General features: G+C 50.5%; 1 protein-coding gene across 1 annotated transcript in view; it reads right to left on the bottom strand.

Moving 5' to 3' along the window:
- CACNA1D (calcium voltage-gated channel subunit alpha1 D) overlaps positions 1–21,919 on the bottom strand; it is a 291,430-nt gene that overhangs the window by 48,498 nt on the left and 221,013 nt on the right. Inside the window, exons 21-29 of the mRNA XM_081805721.1 lie at positions 20,029–20,242; positions 17,268–17,374; positions 15,610–15,697; positions 14,878–14,985; positions 14,738–14,790; positions 13,194–13,340; positions 11,510–11,711; positions 9,350–9,508; positions 7,904–8,014 (exon numbers count right to left, since the gene is read on the bottom strand). Coding sequence (XP_081661847.1) covers positions 7,904–8,014; positions 9,350–9,508; positions 11,510–11,711; positions 13,194–13,340; positions 14,738–14,790; positions 14,878–14,985; positions 15,610–15,697; positions 17,268–17,374; positions 20,029–20,242 — 1,189 coding nt within the window. The remainder of the gene's footprint in view (positions 1–7,903; positions 8,015–9,349; positions 9,509–11,509; positions 11,712–13,193; positions 13,341–14,737; positions 14,791–14,877; positions 14,986–15,609; positions 15,698–17,267; positions 17,375–20,028; positions 20,243–21,919) is intronic.

Below are 21,919 nucleotides of genomic sequence, written 5' to 3'. Positions count from 1 at the left end.
CCCTGCCCCTACTCCTTCCCCAAGTGTTTTCTCTTCTCCCAATTGAAGAGCACTGTGACCAGCCTTTCACACGTTCTTCTTTCTGTGCTCTTAAAACAAATCAGTAACTCCTCCGGCTCCTCACCAGTGCAAGGATTATGAAAGGTGTGCTCTGTCCTCACAGAGCCCTTGGCCTCACTGGGACAGAGGCACAGTGAGGCACGCAGTCCAGGGCACAGAGTTGCGGGGCGGGGGGTGGGTGGGTGGGGGGATTCACTGCAGTCTGTGGGGAAGGGGGTTGTGAAGGGAGCCCACACAGGTCTTACAAGGGAAAAGCGCCGTCAAGGGTGATGATGCACTAAGGCTCCCATTGGCCTCGAGAGAATCCTCCTTGTACCCCAGCTCTCCTCCCTTCTCTCTCCACCCTCCAGGCTAGGAGGACTCCTTGCCATCCCTCAGAAGCACCAACAGGTTCTTCCCCCTCTCTCAGCTGCAACAGCAATCCCAGCCCTCTCCACACAGACTCTGCCCAAATCCACTTCCTCCTTCAAGGTCAGACCAAATGCCAGCTCCTTGAAGGGACCTTTTCAGATCCTCCTGATCTCTGCTCTGCCTCTCACATGTCCTCATCACTGAATTTGGGGTCTTTGTCTGCAGCTTTAACCCACTGAAAGCCCCCTGAGGATGAGTACCGTGCTGATTCTTCCGTCCCCTCCTCCACTAGCCCCACTATCTACCCCAGAGCCTTGATCCCATTGCTCCACACACTGCAATGTCTCTTTCTTCCACTGACCTAGCATCCTACCATCATCCAGATCCTATCTTGCAACAAGCATGAAGGCACGATGTCCCTGTGACTTATAAATCCGTGTATATCTATGTGGCATACATTTTATGTATGCGCTCTTGAGGGCTCAGCACAGTAGGGGCTAAATTCGTGCCTGCTGTCTCCTGACAGCCTCTGGAAACTCTTGGTCAGAGGGGTGGGGGTGGGCACTACGCATAGAGGCTTCTGGTTGCATGGTCGATGACTCTATCTGAAAATCAACTGTCTTTTCAAAAAGTCAGAACATGTTTTGGAAATTAAAAAAAAAAAAATCCAGGTCTGAAATATATAAAAAGGGGCCAAGCATGGTTACAACTGGGTACACTTAGTGAGGATAAAGAAAACCAGAACAGAAGGTACTTTGAAGTTTCAGGTCCCATCAACTTGTGATCACATGCAGGCCCCAAGAAAGCCACTGCAGAGCCCCAGCCTTCGATGACACGATAGAAAGTGTGCACGTGCTGGCCATCCTAATAACTGGAGTGGGCTGTTTGTTCTAGTTACTGTTGATCACGCACTCCAAGTACAATTATGGGGGAGCTATGACACTAATTGATGGCCTGGACTTTTAAAAATTTCATCTTAAATGATATAAGATTTTCCCACCCAATCTGCCATGACCTCTCACCCACTCTTCACCTCTCCCTTCCCCTCCTCTGTCACACGTTGCCTCACTGACTGGCATCCTCCCAGACCCCTCATCTCAGGCCTCCAAAGAGTAAACAAATGGCCTCTGCCTGCACCAACCCTGCCGACCTGTGTACACAAGTCTAATAGGACAAGTCTTAATGAACACCACGTTTTGCACCTTCTAGCTTTTCTTCCCAGTGCTCCGTGATTCTTGGCTGGCAGACTGGGGCAAGGCCAGCCACTCTGAGGGCTAGACTAGAGCCACTGAGCATGCTGGTCACGCTGGCCAGCCAGGACACAAAGAGCTTGCGCCTGGACTCAAAGGAGCACACTGTTTCCTTCACAGAGAAGACCTCCTAACACAAAAGTCACTTGGGTCAAGTGCTAAGCGCTGCTGTGGGGGTGCCGGGGACCCTTATTTACATTGTGTGAATAGGTAACAAACAGGCATTTGACCAGCAGCCGTGCCACAAGCTACTCTGAGGACCAGAGCCTTCCCTTCCTGGATTTAAGAGCATCTCCAAAGCTAAGGACAGTATGGTGATCATTCCCATCTCCCCTAGAGAGGAGCCGATGCCTCACTGAGACAGCTGGGTGCCCATAATAGTCAGGCCTCCGGGGTATGGAGAGCAGCTGAAGACCCCGAGTTCCTCCTCCTCTCCTGTCCGGGCACAGGACCAGCCCCCGCCCATAGCTGTACCCCACGTGCTACTCCCCCCACTACAGTAGGCTCTTCACCTGAGGCCAAGGCCACCACCTGCACACCTACTTTGGACTTTATTCCTGAACAGCTCCTCCCCTGCTTTTCCAGAATTATCAGTACTTACCTCTGAATCATTCCCATTGGCCTACACACTATCCTCCAACTGGCCCATTCTGGCCACTGTGGTACATGAAATCACCTTAAACCAATGCAATAGGGGCTTCCCATTTGGGGTCCTGGAACATTTTGGCAATCTCATCAACTCTCTTCAGAAGATCCCACACACTCACAAATTGTGCCCAAGTCCTAGAGACTCCTGGACTGAAGGTACCTACCCCTAATGCAGACAACGGGAGGCTCGAGCTGATGCAGGTGGCTGGAATCGCAAGCTCAGACAAGGTGGCTATGCCAGGGGGCCAGCGGAGGCAGAAATTGCCAGGCTCTCTTTCTCCCCACATCTGATTCCCTGTTTAGTAGCCTCCTATGTGATCAAATCACTGTCGAATGAGCAGGACTCAGTCCCCCACCCTTTTCCCACCAACATCACCACAGTGTCTAGGCAACCAAAAGATGAGACAAAGGGCTTCTGGCAGAGGACCCATCCCTGTGCCCTCTTCTCTTGGACAAAAATGACAGGTTCTCCTGACACTGAATGCCCAGGCCAGGGCCCCTCAAGTGGAACCAGCAGTCGCTAGCACTCAGCCAGAATCAACTCTTATTTTTTGTCCAGTCCTACTGGCTTGGAAAGACCAAGCAAGTCAGCCACATGTGATAATCTCTATTATTCAGAAACAGGTCTGACTCAGAAATTTTAAATCATAAAGCAGACTCATGTGGGCATTAGGGCCAGGAACTTTCAAGACTTCCAAGAACTCTGAGAGTCTGTCAGTGTCCACGTCGCTCCTGACTGTGGGCTCCTGGGAGCAGAGCTAGAACTCCAGCCAGGATATAGCACACAGGTGTGGCACCCGTGTGTGTGTGTGGAGGGGGTAACATGTTGGGGGGGTAACGTGTGTGGAACAGAAACAAGAGAAGCAACCCGAGTCTGGGTTCTTTTTGCTGCCTGGAGTCCCTCTCATCTGCAGATCTGAAGGAGCCCACACAAATCACCCGCTTTTGGGGTTTACCACGGCAGCCAGGTCACTCAGCAATTTCTGCCGGGGACTATTTGGGCAGTGCTGGACCCAAGAGATGACCCACAGTACCAGATTTCTGCAGACACCATAACTGACAGCTTTCTAACTAGCACAAGCCTTTCCAGAGGTCAAGTGGGGGCTTACCGGAAAGCATTCACCTTTGGCCACTCTACTCCGATCAAATATCCTGTGACAGAAAGTACCCTGTGTACCATCTCATGTCAAGAGGCTGCACCTACAGGCTCATCTGTTTATGCCTTTCTTCATTCCACCCATCCTTAATGAGCGGCCAGCACAGAGCAGGCATTGTGTGGGACGCAGGAGACCCAGCCTGTGACCTCGAGCAGCCTCTCAGCAGTTAACGGAGAGATCCAAAGAAGTATTGATCATGACATCGCCCAGTAAGCATCTAGTGGACACGCAGGTGAAGGGAAGAACAGACTTTGGCCGAGCTGGTAGGGAGGATGTCACAGAGAAACCCACATTTCAGACGGGCCTCAGGCAATAACAAGGCAAAAGGGTTTTCATATACAGAAGCCCATGCCATGGAAAGGCCTGGCTTGTTAACAGCTAGGGATGGGGAGTGTAGAAGGAATGACAGGGGAAGCAAGGCGGAAGTGCAAATGGGCCAAGGTTTGGTGGAGGACTTTGAACATGAAACTAAGAAAATTCTAAGGTGTGTTTTTTTTTTTTGCTCAGGCAACAGGTGGCTGGTACCGAAGTTTTGCTGTGGAAGATGAGCAGAGAGGGGCTGGGCGGGGTTGTGGGACGGGGGAAATTTAGCAGTCCAGGGAAAGGAGGGGCAGGAGGTCTGGATGACATGGATGGCCGGAGAAGCTCTGGGCCTGTAAGGCATTTACCACGGGAGAAGGGGACCAGGAGAGCACCCTGAGAAGCTGTGACATCAAAGACACAGGCTGAGCCCACGAGGTCTGGCGCAACGTTCTAGCTAAGGAGAAGAATGTTTGGTCTCAAGTATTATATGGCGTTAAAACAGATCACCTAAAAGAGATGCGGTCACTGACAAACTGTAAAGGCTATCAGATGTTCTTCCTAGGAGATGGAGGGTGTCCTCCAAAGAGATCGTTAACACTTTGTTAAGAGCCTGCATTCCTGCCAGGGGCCCTGGGACAGGGAATGCCGTCCCAGGAGGCTGGTGGGCACCAATGCTGGTGTCCACGGTGCAGCGGCTCTGCACCGGGGTAGGAGAACAGCACCACAATACTCTCCTCTTCCCCCAAACCCAACGAGCCTTTACTTCCCCCAAGCCCAAGTAGCCAGGAGTACAAATTCGTCACTTTCGAGGTAGAACCAAGATCAAAATGCAGACCTGGGAACCAAGTGTGGCTCTTCGGGGAAAAGCCCGCGGCCGAGGCAGCTAAGCTGGCCTCGGGTACGTGCTGGACAAAGGCAGGCGACATCTGGAAGCACAAAGAGGGAGCCCCAGCAAATTGGAACTGCTCTTTATTCCTGCAGGAGCCAGTACTTTGGGGAAGGCCCTTCTTCTTCAGTTTCCTCCTTGGAGCAAGAGAATTCACTGGACACGTCCCATGGCTTCCCCTGGGAGTACCAGAGGGAAAGGCCAGGGAAGTGGGCTTATCTTACTTCAGTTAGGACCTCCCTTTTAAAAGCCTAGGATGGCACAGTCACCTCCAAGTTAAAGCACAATCTAGAGTATGCAAGGTCAATGCCAGATGGTGGGTTTTCCCTTGGGGAGTAGATGTAATACACTCAACCACCTCCTTGCTTTTCCCTAATCCTGCTCTTCGGCTTCTTGCCACCTTGCACTCTTGCCTAGAACCAATGCTCAGAACAGCTCTTCCCATTCAGTGAGCCTCATTCCCCGGCCAGGGCAGCTCCCCAGCTCTGGGTTTCCTACCTCTGCCTCTCTACCTCAACCCCTCCCCTCCCTGCTTATGGAGGCGGGATGACCTGACCTGCTGAGTCCTCAAACCACTTCTCCCTAAATGTGTGCTCTTGGCAGGCCCCACCTCTCTGGCAGGTTCTTGAATACAGAAGTCCCCACGGTCAGGTTTCCCAACTTCTTTTAACCCATCCTCCTCACGGTGCCTTCTCATCCATCAGGAAGGATTTGTCCAACTTCACTTTCTGTAACTGAATCTCAGCACAGCTGCAACCCCATCTCTCCTGACAGATGCTGGCAAGTTTTCCTAGAAGGTGTGCCCCTCACTGTGGAGAACACTGCCCCAAGGGGCCCTGTAACCAACTCCTCACAGAGACGAAGGCTTTCCTGAGAGGAGACCCATGGGCTAGGGTTCCCGTGCGGCCCTCTGTCCCATGCAGCCATCTCCTGGAAGACTCTCCCTTCAGCAGCCTCTATGACCTTGCTCCTCAGCCTGAATTCCTCTCTGATGAGAGAGGAGGGGTCTCACTGCTTCTTAGTCAAAGCCTACTCCCATGGGCTTGCTTTGTCAACCCAGAAGAGAAAAACAAGGAAAAGTCAGGGAGCATTTAAAGAAAGGCTTTCTTTCTTTTTTTTTAAATTTTATTTTATTATGTCATGTTAGTCGCCATTCATTACATAGTTAGTTTTTGATGTAGTGATCCATGATTCATTGTTTGCGTATAACACCCAGTGCTCCATGCAATACGTGAAGGGCTTTATTTCTTGGTGAAATGATTCTCTCCCCATTCTCAACACAAAATCTGTCTATCCTGGCTTTGGTGAGTGCAGAAATAGCACTCCTCAAGCACAGAGATGCTCCTATTGCTGTTTCATGCTACGGAAATATCTTGCTGGGCAAAACAACAAAGCAGCACCACTTCTAGCGGAAATCACTCATTTTAAAACTCTGATTAATCAGTACTGATTAAAAATTAGCCACCTTAAACGCCTACTCATTTCCCTCCTGATATCACCAGTCTGATCACATACCACCAAAACCCTCCTCCCGGGTTTGATATCAGTGGTTTACTGGGCAGAGGAGTGTACGAGCCCTTTGGTGCACGAGTCCGCTAGTGGGTGCGCATTCACACAGGGACACACACGCACTCTCACGCACACATGCCATGGGCGAGTGTGTCTTCTCTTCAGCCCAGAGCAAGCTCTGAAACATTTCAGAGCTTAATCACCAGGCAAGGGAAGACAAGACAAGGGGATCTAGAAACGTTCCGTGGGTAGGTTCCGTGTTGTCTCTCTCAAGTCCTTTTGATGTTCTTACTTGGCAACCTTTTTCATCAACCCAGACAACTATTGTTCAGAGAAGTAAAGGTGGCAGGGAAGCAAACCAAAACTCTCAAAGGAAATCAAGATGAATTTGAAAAAGGAGGAGATGTTTATGTATGTAGATATGGACAAGTCACAGTACATAACATCTGGCCATGCATAAGGTGCCAAATTTGACCCCGCTGCAATCACCCCAAGTGATCACTTACAAGTGTCCTTTCTTTTTGGTCCACAAAGATCTGATAAAGATTGCATAAAAATTAATTCAAATTAAAGAAAGGAACAGTTTTGGATTAGAATTCCAAGGAAATATGGAGTATGTGAAACCATCATATCATAATCCAAGTCTCAGTAAAATCAGCGTTTTAGGCATAAGGTGTCTTACACCCAGCCGAACCAACAACTGGGTCCCCGGATTCTGTCACTGCCTCATACTGAGAGTTTGGGGGCTTTGCTAGCAAATAAGCCGAGGGTCCAACGTCCCCCAGCTCAGCCTGGATTTGCTCCTCCATCTACAGTTTTAGAACAAGGGGGCCATCGTGACTTGACGATGATGGTGGCCGTCACGGTCAGAGTACTGACTCATGACAGCATGTTACTACATGCCAGGCACTCTTCTAAGCATGGCACAGATAGTGAATCTTCACCCCTCCCAACCACCTTGTGAAACAGGGCTGGTAGTGTCTTCATTCTGCGGGCGAGGAAAACGCAGCACAGAGCTGTTAAGGAACTCACTCGCGTCAGCAAGTGGGGAGTATGGATTTGGATCCAGAGTTCGTGTGCTCTTAGACACTGTTCTGTCAGCCTCTTCCACCCCAGACACTGACAACGCTGGGGCTGGATCCGCTCCCTCCCAAAGGCGACACGATATGCTGACTAGTCCAACAGCGTTTAACAGCTTTCATGTCTTGTTTTGTCTTAAAGTCAAGCGACATTTTTCTAAGTCAAATAAATGGTAAGCACTCTCCAAATGGTAGAACTTTCCATAAAAGGTGAAAAAGAGGCTGTAGACCAAGGACAAATAAAACCAAGGTCTTTCTCCTGGAAACCTAAGAGTCAAATCAAGGCTGAATTCTTTCTGATGGGTTCTGTTCCAACAGTTTGTCTAATGCCCGAGCAACGAGGCCACTTTCCCTGAGACAGCGTGAGAGGCTCTTCTAGACACAGAAAATCTGGTTTCAAAACCATCTCTATTCTACAAATTCCCGATTCTGTCCCCCCTTCTTCTTTTTCTCAGAATTCTTTTCATGAGGTTTTGTTTTGTAGTTTTGTTTTCCCATATGTACCCAGATGCCCTAATCAGATTTGAACGTTCTCAGGTGATAACCCAGTTATTGGACCCAACAATTTGGCGTCACTCGGTAACACAAGACAAACAGGAAGGGTGTGCTCCTCTGGAGTGATTCAGCAACAGCCTTTGAGAAGTGGGCTCAGAGACTCACCTTAGGTTTAAACGCGATGACTTTCAAAACCATCTCGACGGTGAACACCCCAGTGAAGACCATGTTCAGAATGTCCATGGCGTCATTAAACATCTTGGACTGCTCATAGTGCTGTGGACAAAGGCAGAGGCATGGCTCTCAGGGGCCCGGCCCAGCCAGCCTCACGAAAGGAGGCTCCCCAGCCCCCTGCTGCCTGCAGGCATCCACCCTCTGCTTGGAAATGGAGGCAGCCTCCACTGGTTTCAACGGCACATGTTTAACTCACCACAAAGCACAGGGGGGCCTTGACGAATGAGGATGATTGGAAGATGAAGGGGAAGACATCCATTTCCTCTGCTCAGGATGAAGGGAACCCACCCTTCCTCCCAGCAGGATTTCTATTCAGGGCCTTGACCCAGGCACAAGGCAGAACCCACCCAAATGTCTATGACTAAAGACCGGATTTGGTTGGGGATAAATTTGATGCCATTTAGGTCCACTTTCAATAAAAGGCAATAACATCTTGACCTCACACTTTTTCCCTACATCAGCATGGGGTCCTGCTCATTCATAAAGACTTCTTAAATTTAAAAAACATGCCAGAGAATGTATCCCTGGTGGCTTTTAGACCCATTTTCCAGACAGCACTGGGAGTTGGTTTGATTTGCTTAAGTTCTTAAAGTCAGTGTGGAAAGCGGATCTAGACCTTGGCCTTTGCTTCGGTCCTAGGGCAGGATCTACTTCACAGTATAACTGCTGGAAATGCTCGCTGTTAATACCAACTTGGCCAACTGAAGGAAGTCAATGCCTTGCCCCCAGGGTATCAAGAAGTAGCTCTTTTGCAGGCCAAACTCTCCTCCATGACCTGGAAGATTCTCCACCACCATTCTAACCATTCTAAGAGCTCCTTGAAGACAGGAATGTGACTTATGTTTTGTTTTTCAACATTGGGTGTTTACTCTGTGATGGGCCCAGCGCCAAGGGCCTGATGTGAATTATCCAGTGCAAACCCTACCTCTGACATAGGTATGATAGATTTCCCATTTTGCCAGTGAAGAAAGCAAGGATCAGGGGATTTAAATTGCCTTGCCCAGCTGGTAAGGAGTAAAGGCAGGATTGCAACGCCCGTCTGCCCCACTCCACACAGACCAAGCTTTAGTCCTTAACTGCTCCCTGGCCTCAGGTGCCCCCAGTTAAGTGTTTGTAGAATTGAATGCCAGGCTCAGGCCCCATGGAAATGTGACCTATGGTCACGCTGTAAAGGCAGTCCCTTAAAACAAAAGAGCCACCTTAAACGCCTACCGTGAGAACTGTTAGCCAGAACGGGACTCTGGCCAAACTACAGCCCAGACTCATCAGAAAAGCACTCATTCTCTTGTGAGGGGGCGGCACTCCGCCCTCAGAATTTGGGGCAGGGGGCTGTGCAGAAGGCCCAGACGTGATCCCCACGGCTGTCTCCATTTTTACCTGCATGGCCAAGCAGAGTGTGTTGAGCATGATGAGGACAAACATCATGTATTCGAAAGGCGAGGAGTTCACCACGTACCAGAACTTGTACTGGTAGGGGTTTTTGGGGATGTATCTCCGCAAGGGACGTGCTTTCAAGGCGTATTCAACACACTGACGCTGCAACGGCAGAAAAGAGCAAGGAGGGGTCCTGAGCACACCCATGGGAGGAGGACACCGGTCTCGTCTGCTCTGAAGGGGCACACCCACCGCGAGAGACCGTGGATCAGGGGAAGCCGCTACAGCAACCCCCATGGGCACCACACGGCATCACCAGCCACAGGCCCCTAGCTCCGCCAGCTCATCGGATCCTCACACCAACCCGGGGGCGGGGGGGGCGGTAAGCGGAGCACCCAGTGTGCTTCCATTTTCCTTATTAAAACAGAGGTCCAGACTGGCGAGTGCCTTGCCTGAGGACCTGCCTTTCCTCTACGCTGGGGCGTTATGCCTGCAGTTCTGCCTGGGGCCACCTCGAGGAAAGGAAGCCAGGGAATGAGAGACACAGAAAGGCTCCAGAGCCCAAGGGCCTGGTTTCACTCTCTGAGACTCGATCCACACGAGACACGTCTTGGGAGCCAGATGGTATTAACCACATGTGTCTAATGGCGAACTAGCTGTGTGTCTCCCTGGGACCTTCTGAGACTCAGGAGCTTGTGGTAGTCACGATGGCCAGAGCACTGTCCTTCCCACTCTGGGGCTGAGGCTGGTCCACCCTTTGCAGGCCAGCGGAAGCTTCCAGCCCCTTCGGCTCAGCCAACGGCACCACTTGCTCCTAGACCCAGACTGACTCCCAGTCTCCTGCTTTGACCCTGGCTTCTGACTTCAGACAGGCTCCCTCTGATCAAGATCTGGCCCTGCTGTGACCTCACACACTGAGTCCAGGGACTCCCCCCCAACACACACACACCAATTCGAACCTGTTCTGGACCTCAAGAGATGACACAACGGTAGCTCAGGCTCTGCTCCCTGGCCAGCCTGGGCCTTGCCCTGACAGTCTTCTTCCAGGGGCTGGGAGGTGGGGGCAGCGGGGGGCGATGAAGAGCTGCGCCAGGCTTCCCGCTGACACTGATGGGATCTGAAGGGGTGCCCTGACAACTCAAAGCAACATCTTCCGACAAGCCCAGCTGGTCCTGCCCTCACCGCCCCAGTGGGCACAGCTGCAGCCCAAGACAGACCGCCTCACCACAGCCACTTCCCCTCAGGAAGCCCAGACTGGCAGATGATCCCCACTCCTTACATCATCATCAAACAGGGGTGCTACTGAGCCAGGGCCCGGGGGTACTACCAGAACAGATTCTCCATCTCGCCATCTGTTAGGACAGGAAGGGGCCTCTAACAACAACTCCTGGGTGCCCTCAATCTAGAGAGAAGGGAGCAAGCCCAGAGAGGAGCAGTTCTCCTGACCCCCTCACATCCTCGTGCAATCAGAGTCAAAGGCCCCTGCTGCTCCAAGATTGGTTCGAACAAGGCAGTAGATTATGAGGGAGTGACACCAGTGCAATCTTGGACCCAGGTTTAACATTAGTAACTTTCCCTGCAGTAGGATAGGTTACTTCTTCCTAAGTCAATGGTTTTTCAAGCGGGGGACATTAGGCAATGTCCAGAGAGGTCTTTTGGTTGTCAAAACCCAGGGCGGTGGGTTGCTACTGGAATCGAGGGGGTATAGGGCAAGGGATTCTACTGAACATCCTACAAAAGCACAACAAAGAATTATCTAGCCTAAAACGTCAATAGTGCTGAGGTTGAGGAGATCATCAGACACGATCCCCCGTAAGGACTGTGGGAGGGGCAGCGGGTACTTTCTGGCCCCTGGCCACATCTCCCCGCCAAGATTCTGAGCCATCACTAGCCGGTCACACCCGCAGAAGGTGCCCTAAATGTTCTTTGACTTCTCATCTGCAGGGTGGGGTGGATCACAATGACAAGGTCTAGTCTGTATCTGGGAAGCTCACTCTTCCCAGCAAGGACTCAAACTGGCCGAAAGGGTGCTGTGAACAGGGCCTGAGCCCCAGGACAGCTAGCAGGTGCACGCCCTTCTCTGGGCGTGGAGGAAGCTGGCAAAAGACAAGCCACTCCTCTCTTGCTCAAGGGACAGAAGCCCAAACAGTGTGTGACTTTAACCTGATTTTTGTCCAGCTCACAGTTCTTATACTCTTTCTCTCCCTGCTCCTGAAATGTGACGATGACGAAGCCCACAAAGATGTTCATCATGAAGAAAGCCACGATGATGATGTAGATGATGAAGAAGATGGAGATCTCCACGCGGTGGTTGTAGATGGGGCCCACATTCTCTCCATTCGAGTCGATGGCTTTATACAGCAACCTGGAGAACAGAAGAACCAGGTGAGTCCTGTCCCCCACTCAGCCCAAGCAGCCCAACCTCTTCTGAGGTGGTGCCTCTTCTGACCGCCTCTGTGGGCCCTGCCTGTCACCCAAGGCCCCTGGATGCACACAGGTCTCTGAGGCGCCCTCCTTGGCTGGCATTAGGCCCAGTTGGTCCAGCACCCTGAAGAGGGAACACCTGAGATGCATTTGGGGATTGATATTTTGAGAGCTGAAAAACAAAAGATTTCACAGCTATTTAACAATGCTCCTTTCTCCTGGCAGGAGAGAGGAAGGACACCACGTGTAAGACATTCGTGGAACTGAAAACATATGCCAACAAAGAGAATAAGCAAGCAACCCGGGATTTCCAAAGAACTAAGAGAGGTTCTCCAAACTGAAATATACACAGAAATTAAATATACACCAAGCAGAACTCTCAAAAGGAGGTGGGGGGGGGGAATTACTGTAACATCCCCAAGTTAAATTTATCCCCACATTGATGTAGATTCAGCACTGCCAAGGCACCCACCCCATGGTGCACTGTGCTAGCCACTTTCCCATCCATCTAGAAAAGCAGACATTACAGTCATCCCCATCACATGGAAGCTCAGAGAGGGATCTAAGTGACCAAAGTCACACTCCTTGGGGGCAGAGCCAGGAGACGAGCCCAGTTGCTCCGAGCGCCAAGGCCCAAGTCCAGTGGTTTCCCCTCGGCTGCCACCCTGGTTAACTAAAGCACACTGCTGAAAACCCAAGACTGTAGCCACTGCCTCCCCCAGAGTGAAGGGCTCGTTCCTGCCTCTCTGCTCCCCAGACCAATTCCCTAATGAACAAGCCCCACCCAACTATCCTCACACTGCACAGGATCTCCTGTCAGTAATCCGACTCTCCTGTGCATCCAGGGAGTTCTGCCAGTCCCCGGAGGACCAGCCTGTCCACCTTTTGCAGTTCCTCTGGGCGTGGCAACTTGACGTTGGAAGCCGTGCACGCATGCACGTTCAGGTGGCGGGAGCCGGCGTGGGCATCAGAGCACAGACTAGCAAAGGAGCAAGAGACGTTCCTTTTGTAGTCTACCTTTTCCCTTCTTCCTGGATTTTTTTTTTTTAAACTTTACTCATCAGAATCCTAGCCATTCTTCAGAACCCTACTCTGCACATCTCTGATGCAACAGACCCTCCTGCCTGGTCTAACTGCCTGAGACTCTGACGCGGTTTGGGCCTCAAAGGGAGGAACATGTCAAGACAAGCATTTCTTCCACAGTGCTTAACACAGCACGGTGCATGAGGCAGGTACCAAAAGCACCTCTTATGAATGAGTGAGTGAGTGGGTCAAAGACATGGCACGGTGGCAGCCATCCAAGTCTGGTACACGTTTGAACGAGGAATGAAGATGGAATGAATGAATGAATGGATGGATGGATGGATGGATGGATGGATGGATGGATGGCTTGGGACACTCTCAAGATGTTCTCTATACTTACGCAGGCCAGCCCTCAAATGTGGAGACCGTGAACAGTGCCATCATAGCAGAAAGGACGTTGTCGAAGTTGAAATCACTATTTTGCCAGATCCTCTCACGGACCACAGGGTTATCAACATCCCCATCCTTGTAGAGGATGAAAAGCCCCCTAGAGAGGAAAGGAAGTGTGGGTCGTCCTGGCTTGACATGCACTCAGTCACAGCTGCCCCAAGCCCACGTCCAGGCCCTACAGCTGAGCACCATGTGAGTTTGTCCTCCTCTTGCTGTGCATTTAATCTACTCTAAGGTCCCAATATCAAGTACCTACTAGTTTAATGAGCATCCTCCAGAACAACTAGGCAGACAGCCAGCATACACCTGATAAGAAATGAAACCTACCGAATGATCGACACCTCTCATATATAAGGGGCTCAGAGTGTACACTGAAGGATCAGAAGCTCTGGCCTGGGGAATTCTGGAAGCTCTGGGAAACAAGCCCAGGTATCCTCTTAACTGCATTTTGGTTGTCCTCAAGATCCTTCGTTCTGTAGTAACAATATTCCCAGTTTTCTTTCTAAAATAATTCTGTAATTTCTGGTACACAGAATTTGTCATTGAATTTCATTTCTGGAAAGGGGCCGATGTCTTTATGTCACAGGGAAGCAGAGGCTTAGTGAGAGAAGAGAAGGGGTCTTCTGCCTGCTGCCATGCCGCTCAACAGCAGGGGGCGCACCTCGCTCCCCCCAACCTGCACGGATGGAGGCCCTGGAGGTGCACAACCAGTCACCGCACAGCCAGCACGCTCTGACTGCACCTTCTGGTGGAGAGAAAGCCCAAACACACACGAGCAGTGCAAGCAGCCCGACCTCAGTGGTGCCATCCCCAAAGGATGGGGAAACACGGACTACCACACGGTCTTCCAACTCTGGGCAGTGGTTTTGTGCCTGCCTTCATGTTCTGGACAGCTTGGGATAAGAGACACAGGTGTTTCCCACCTTGTCTCTCCCCTGTCCGTTCTTGTGAAGAAAAATATGCCCAAAATGTGGCTGCCAGGAGCAGGGGGAGAAAGGTAGCCTGGAGAACCTGTCGGAAGGGGCTAGCCAGCTCCTGAATGCCAGGGAGTTGAGCTTCAGAGTTCTGGTGTGGGGAAGAATTATCCACGTGGCTGGAGGGAAGGGCTCTCTGGGGCAGTTCATAATTGTTATTTTAGGTTTTAGTGCACTCCCTCTCCCCATTTAGAGACTCTATGGCAAACATCAAAAGCCATCTATCCATTATTTTGGGGGCGACGAAGGTTTGGAACTAGACCAAGGCCATGCTTGTACCACAAGGTGATTGTACTAAATGCCACTGAATTGCACAGTTTAAAATGATTACTATTATGATATGTGAATGTCACTTCAAATAAAACCACCATCATCTCCCTCTATCTCTCCAGCCATGAGCTGAGCACACAAGCTTCTTGCAGTCCATGATGAAAACTTCTAAAATGTTAGCACAAACAGATCCTTGAAATTTTTCTATCTGTTCTTCCTCATTCCCCACTCTCACGTTCAGGACACTCACCTGCACTCTTCGGGGTTACTTTTGGCTTCATCTGTACAGCGATAGAACTTTCCCTACATATAAAACAGACAGGCAGTCAAATGCAGGCTCCCTGCAAAGCGATCGGCTGGGCTTCATGCCAGAAGGCACGTTCCCTGTACCTTGAACAACTGGACCCCGATGCAGGCGAACATGAACTGGAGAAGGGTGGTGACGATCATGATGTTGCCAATGGTCCGGATGGCCACGAAGACACACTGGACCACGTGCTGGGGAGAGAGGAGCCAGGGGAAGGCAGAGGAGGTTTACCTGCCTCTGTGGTTTCAGCCTCTGGGTGACCTAACACCGGCCAAGATTTTCTCATGTTTATGTGCATTTTTATATGATTTTCCAAATTTGCATTCCCTTGCACTTGTTTTTCAGGTAGTTATCTATGGGGAGCTGCCCCTGGTGCATCATGGTCACCTGGGAGAAGCACCCCTGTGGACCAGCCCCTCCCTGGTCTCTTCATAAGCGGCTTAGTCCAAAGAAACGCTAGGGGGTGCAGCACTGCCTGGCCCACACGGACCCTGGCCCCCCATAAACGGACTCAGGAAAATGCAAAACCTCAGACCTTTTATATGACCTGTATGAGAAGAGATTTAAAGACCAAAATAAACCCAAGAAAATATTATTAATAATTTTTAGAAGTGATAAACAGTAATCACGTTAAGAAAAATAAATTAACAAAGATAAAGAAAATCATTTGTAAAATGCTTTCAGCACTTGCCAGAGGCAGTGTTGCTGGTTAGAAATGTCCTTTCCAAACATATAACAATGTAAAACCCATCAAGCCTCAGCCCAGCTCTGGCCCCCAACCAAAGTAGCCTGGACCGGAGGGCAGAAACCCAAACCTTAAGTCCTTTCGCTCTGTTGATCGCCCTGAGCGGCCGCAGGACCCTTAAGACCCTCAGAATCTTCACAACGGAGATGGCACTGGATCTAAGGAAAGAGCACAGAACGAAGGCAGAGTGTATTACAGTCAAATAAAATACTCTGAAATTATTTCAGGCGGTCTTCACTGCAGGACCACTGCCTGTGTGGAGCTGAGCTCACCTCCTGCCGTGAGAGAGAGAGAGAGAGAGAGAGACACACACACACACACACACACACACACGTCGGGTCTTTCCCCGTCCTGTGCACACTCCAGAGCCCTTCCCGGGCCAGGCCCACGGGCACTCACAGAGGCCCTGACTTGGGTACCCAGTTAATGCAGCAGAGGCATGAGTTAGGAATTCGCTTTGTTCTTTTCACTCGATGTAAACGCTAGGTAGTACTTGGCTTTTAGGCTGCGATTTTGTTTGGGGTGGGGTTTGCTTTCTAAGCGGGGAGACCCACTCTGAGTGGGGCTTCTCCAGCCTCGGAGGAGTTTGCTGTTGGGTGGGAGAGACGCAATCACCACCTGTGTGGGGGAACGGACAATGGAGGGGGTGCAGGACGACAGGCTGCCAGGGGAGCACATCCCAGGGGAGCCTGGGAGGTGGCAGCCTGGTGAGTCCCGGGGGGAGGGGCAGGTTAGCTAGCCTAAGGGGGAAGGGGTTCCGGGCAGAGGGAGCAGCACTAGGAAGGAGAATGCAGCTTACCGGCCCCATAGGTGGGCCAGCACACAGGCAAGGGCTGCAGGGGGAGAGGGCCAGCGCAGCCGGGAATTTATGGGAGCTGCAAAGATGCTCTGAGAATGTCCCCTCCAGCTGTAACTCCTGGCTCCCTCCCTCCGGGCAGTGGTGGCAGGTAAGGACTAACACAGAGGGCTGTCTCAGGCAGGGGTCCTTGGTCTTCTGAGGGGGAGGCAGCCTGTCCATGGAACTTGAGCTCAGAGGTCGTAGGTGAGCACGTGTTCTCATATGGGGTACTGATGGCCAGCACCTGAGCGCACGTGCTTGTAAGTCAGCTGGGAAGCAAGGCCACTGCGGGATGCTCCCACTGGAGCCTCTGCCCCGGGCCCCCGGGTAGAGCCAGCAGGCACCGTGCCGCTGGGGCATCCCTGGGGCCCTAACTTATGGCCTCCACCGCCTCCTAGCTGAAAATTGTAGAAGCCGGGAGGAAGAGGTCATGGCAGCTGAGATATCCTGGAGATCGAGGGAAGTAGCCTTCAATAGCCAAGCTGAAAGGGTCCCCGGAGCCCAACCCCCGCCACCAACCCTGAATGAGGATTGAGATCCTGGACGAACCCGAACTAGAACCTGGCTTCCTTCTCTCCCAGTCAAGACTTCTCTGTTGAGAGTCAGTATCACAGAGAGTAATAAGCCCAATCTGGCAGGAGGCATGGAGAGGAGAAACAGGAGAAAGTGTGAACTGTCCCAATGCTTTCCGGCGCGTTGGTGGTATCGTGGTGAGCATAGCTGCCTTCCAATGCTTTCCGGCATGTGCACAAATCAAGGTTTCCCGGATAATTAAATGTAATTGTCAAAATGATGCCTAGCCTTTATGAATTATGTTAAAATTCCTCACATTAACCATCCTGCCCAACAGTCTTGTGAGCACACGCCCACACCCACCCCAGAATACTTACTGGATCCCAAATGATACCAGGGACACCCCGACAACCAGCATATCCAGCAGATTGAAGTAGTTCCTGCAGAAAGCCCCTTTGTGGAGGAAAGCTCCAAAAGTCGCCATCTATAAACAGAATCATGAGTGATTTACGGATATTTTTTTCTCTCAGAAGAAAAGAAACCTGGGCTCTGTACAAAACCTTGAGGCAAGTATGACTTTACTAACAAGCATGCATTAGGAAGCCAGAAATGGATACCAACAGGGCTGAGCCGAATATTCGTTCAAAAATGGAAAAGGGGCAGCTGATTTCAGATACATTTTAGAAGAAGAGACCAGTCTAGACTCCGTACCAGCGATGACAAACTGCGTGTAGGAATCCAGCGTGGGCAGGTCCAAAGAGCCTGTCCCAGAAGGGTCCACATGGGCCCACTCATCAGGATATCATCACTGCCCAGATAACTCGGCTGCCCACAACACGCTGGCTCTGGTCCCCAGGAGCCCAGGAGACCCTCTGTCTCCCCAGTGGGCCTTCCCAGTGGGACTAGTGAAAGCACTGAAGCCCAGTGCTCCCAGGCTCTGTTCAGAGAGACCAGGTAGCGCCCTGTCTGCTGCCGATGGTCCTCAGAGAGACACCCAGTTTAAACGGCGCCTCCAGGTCCAGTGAATCCAGCCTGTGCAAGGGGTGGCCAGGAAGCCAGCACAGGCCTCTCCCCTGGGCAGTCTCCCTGCCCTGGAGTCCCATGCCACATGCACCCAGAGCCCGCACCATGGGTGCTCCAGAGAGGTGCCTACCGGCAATGCAAAAGGACTTTAGTGAGGAAATTCCCAGAGTAAAAACAGCGAAGTATATCAAGTTCACCGTGAATTTAAAAAAACAAAAGTGCAGAAGGCTCAGGTGAGTCCAGGACAGAGGGCCGGAGTCGGGAAACTGTTACACCGAACCATATGAAATCGCCAACACACTGCCGTTCTTGACCAAAAAAAAAAAAAAAAAAAAAAAAGCAATTCCGTACAATTCAACTGAATCATCATAGAGCCTCCCCAGCCTTCCCATGGCCAGCAGGAACCGCCGCTTCCAATGCTAGATGCTTCTTGGTGAGTCTGTGTTTGCTGAATCCTTCTGGTTTTAAGCTTGTTTTCCACCCTCTAACACGTTCTTTAGAATGAAGAATAACTTGGAAGATTTAAGTCACTGAGGTAAATATCCAGAAATTTAAAAGCAGTAGTTGTTTTTAATTTCTTCTAAATAATTCTGTATCTCATTTGCCCCAAAGTCCAAGAATAACTACATTCATTTAACCACTAAAAAATGTGGGAAGTAAAATAAAACCTCGATGAACCAGGTTAACAGACTAAGTGGAGCGTGTCCCCCATTCAGTTTGAGGAGAAGGCAAATTACAAAAAAAGGGCAGCTCGGGATCAAGTAGAGGTGGGGTGAGTGTCCTTGACCCCCAAGCCCTGTGCGTTATGTGTCTGTGCTCCTCACCGTGGTGACGTTGCTAGAATCACTAACCTGGCAGGGTTCTCACTGAGAACTGTCAGCCAGTCGATGGTTTAAAGGCAGGAAAGTGAATGTGAATTTTTAGATTTTTAACAAAGTTTTAAGTGGAGGTTGGTTGGTTTTGCACTGATGTTTTCATTAAACAACAACAACAAAAAAAGAAAGTAACTCTAAGTACCCCATTCCCTGGCAAAGTTCAGCGAGGTTTTATTTTATAAAAGATTTTGTAAAGAGCCCAAGTTCCACAGGAGTCTAACATAAAATACACTATTTCCCCCTGAGATGCACACATAAAAACTCAAAATGGTTGGTTTAAAGACAATTGTGGTGAAAATCTCACAGCTTGTCTCCCCACGAGGAGATGATTGCTCTGACATTTGTCACGGGTCACGCTATCCCGGCACGGCAATGACCCATGACACTTAGCAAGTGGAGGGGGGCGGTGTCCTCAGCTGTCTGCTGCAGGTCTCCAAACTTCTGAGTGCATAGGGAATGAGCTCGCCCCAGGGGCCATCACACTCAGTCCACAAACCACATGCAGCAATGGCAAGTGTGAGCTCATGCATGGGCGGTACATTTAGGGCGCCCCGTCCAAAGGGTGTTCCTTTTGTTTGCATAAATGTAAGCCCATCCATTAAAACAGATATAAAATATCTTAACACAAAAAGACCCGGGTTATCTTGCAAATCCCATTGCAAGAAAATAGTGTGTTACTATTTCAGGCCACTGAAAACAATTCAGTCAAAGAAATGAAAGGAGATACATTCCCTTCATAGGATAAATGCTTCTCCTCTGACTTTGAAGTCAGGAAAGGTGGAAGAAGGTTCACGCAGAGTGATGTATCTGTTATCAGATGACAAATTTCAGAGGATATATTTAGGAAGGAGCAAAATAATTTCCAGTCATTATGATGAAGCCAAAGTAGCTCCTACATGCATTGAAAGGTTAAAAAGAAACAGCAAAAACAAGTTGAATGGTTACAGGAAAAAAAAAAAGGTCCTTTGGTTTAAAAAAAAAAAAAGTGTAGCTTGATCACAGAAGACAAAAAATAAAAATAGTCAAAAGCACTTCACGCTTCTTTGCCACGTGTCCCCCAGGAGCAGGCCCCTTAGACACACGGCCGTGGAACCTGTTACCTTCAAAACGATCTCAAAGGCAAAAGTGCCAGTGAAGACATAATCTGCATAACCTAGCATCTGGAAGGTAAACAAAGAATTGCAACTATTATTGCTACAGCTGCTTTGGAGTAGGTGAGGATCAATGAAAAAGCCATTACCTTTAACAGGATTTCAACAGTAAAGATGGCTGTGAAAGCATAGTCAAAGTAACCCAGTATCTGCAAGGTACAACATGGTGGACATGAGACACAGGCATCCGGACAAATTCTGACAGCTGCACGCCCACGGGCAGAACCCCCGCATGCAGTCAGACCCCCATCCTCCCGAGACAGGCCCGCCGCTCTGGGGGTAGGTGCGCCCCCCCGGCCGGTTACGGTTCAGCTTTGTGACCAACGAAGAGCATCTGGGGACGCTCACCTCCTTCAACCACTCATGCGGACTCTCTTCCCTGTCTGGTGTCACGGACGGACAAAGGCTCGTTTCTACAAGTGCTTTATTAACACAACCTTTGCTCATCAGAGCACAACACTGACAAACTGGCGATACCAGATAAACTGGAGTGTTATACACTATCTTGGATTTTTAACTGCCTTTTTGGCTGAATGGGATAGGGCGTCATCTAGCTGGCCTTCGGATTGGTGGGGAAATGTAAATGAAGGTGTGAGTGGCATCCAGTGGGGGCCAGAAGCTTCCACGTGCCCCCTCCGATTCCAGCCCATGTCATCCGAGAGTCACAATGCCCTTCCTTCACTGAGGTGCAGGGCTGGTAAGTCCTCAGGAAAGAGTTTGACTTTACAAGTAAACTTGTACTTTTGCTTTACAAGTAACTTGGAAAGTAAAACTCTTGGCCTCTGCTCTTTTCTAACACGGCTCTCTCCCCGCACTGGGTTTGTGTTTGGTTTTTACCCAGCTGGGCCCAAGCAAAGAACAGATTGACCTGGCCTTTGAATTATCAGTCCAGCTTACTTTATCAGATTTCCTGAAAATACCATCTACTCTCCAACTGAGTCCTGCTCAGGGAACCCTTCTGGGCACCCTGCTTCTTCTCAGAGCCATGGGGGTGGGCAGGTGGGTAGGGCAGGGGGGGCGCCAGTGGCAAGAGTCTGACTGCTCGACTGAGGCTACTCACAGGGAACCCTGTGCCACAAAGATGGTAGCCAAGACTCTGCTACTTGCAGAGGCCATCTCGGCTGCCATCCTCTTGGCTGCTGCTCTTCTTCACAGCCATGCCCTACGGCTTTGAAAGCACTGAAGAGATCAGAGCCGAGGGGACCATGGAGACCCCCCAGGCCAACTGCCTTCAGGTAACAGATGAGGATGCCAGGGAAGGGTCGGGCGGAGTGAGGTCTGTGGAATGCTAGTTGAGAACCCCGGGTCCTGTGACTCAAGTCTGGGATGCAGCCCAGGGGAGTCCTTGATTGCTCCACCACAGTAAGGGCAGGGCCCCTGCTGCAAAGGCCAACTGTCTTCAGCTGAAGTTCTCCGGAGGGTATTCATTGCCCCAACCATTTCTGTTTTGAGATTTCTAGATTTTGCTGGACACCTTTTGTATATTTATGTTTCTAGACAGGCAATGAAAGCACACAGCAAGCCCCTGCCCCTTCCTCCATCCCAGGTCACAGCAGGACCGTTCACGTAGAAAGCACCCACGTAGCCAAGACAGACACTGTCGCCCACACACCAGCAATCCAACTTGGTGCTGGAGGTCGGAGCTCCTAGGTTCAAGCTGTTCTTTCCTTATTCAGCCCTCTTTCACTAATAACTCAGCTAAGCTTAAAACAACAACAATGAAAGCACTGCATGAGTCCACTTACATGGGGGCATCTAAAGTAGCCAAACCCTTAGACAGAAAGGAGAACGGAGGCTGCCGGGGGCTGGGGGAGGGAGAAATGGGGAGATGTTCAACGGGGGTAAAGTTTCAGTCAGGCACGATGAGTAACTTCTGGAGACCAGCTCTACAACACACTACCTACCGTTAAGAAGGCTAACTCATACACTTAATTTATCAAGAGAGCAGATCTCATGTTAAGCATTCTTTTTTTTTTTTTT

This window comes from Leptonychotes weddellii, chromosome 1 (assembly GCF_054177405.1).
Source record: "Leptonychotes weddellii isolate Sample4059 chromosome 1, ASM5417740v2, whole genome shotgun sequence".
Classification (NCBI taxonomy): domain Eukaryota; kingdom Metazoa; phylum Chordata; class Mammalia; order Carnivora; family Phocidae; genus Leptonychotes; species Leptonychotes weddellii.
The sequence above is the reverse complement of the archived record's forward strand: the minus strand, read 5'-3'. Positions and strand labels throughout refer to the sequence as shown.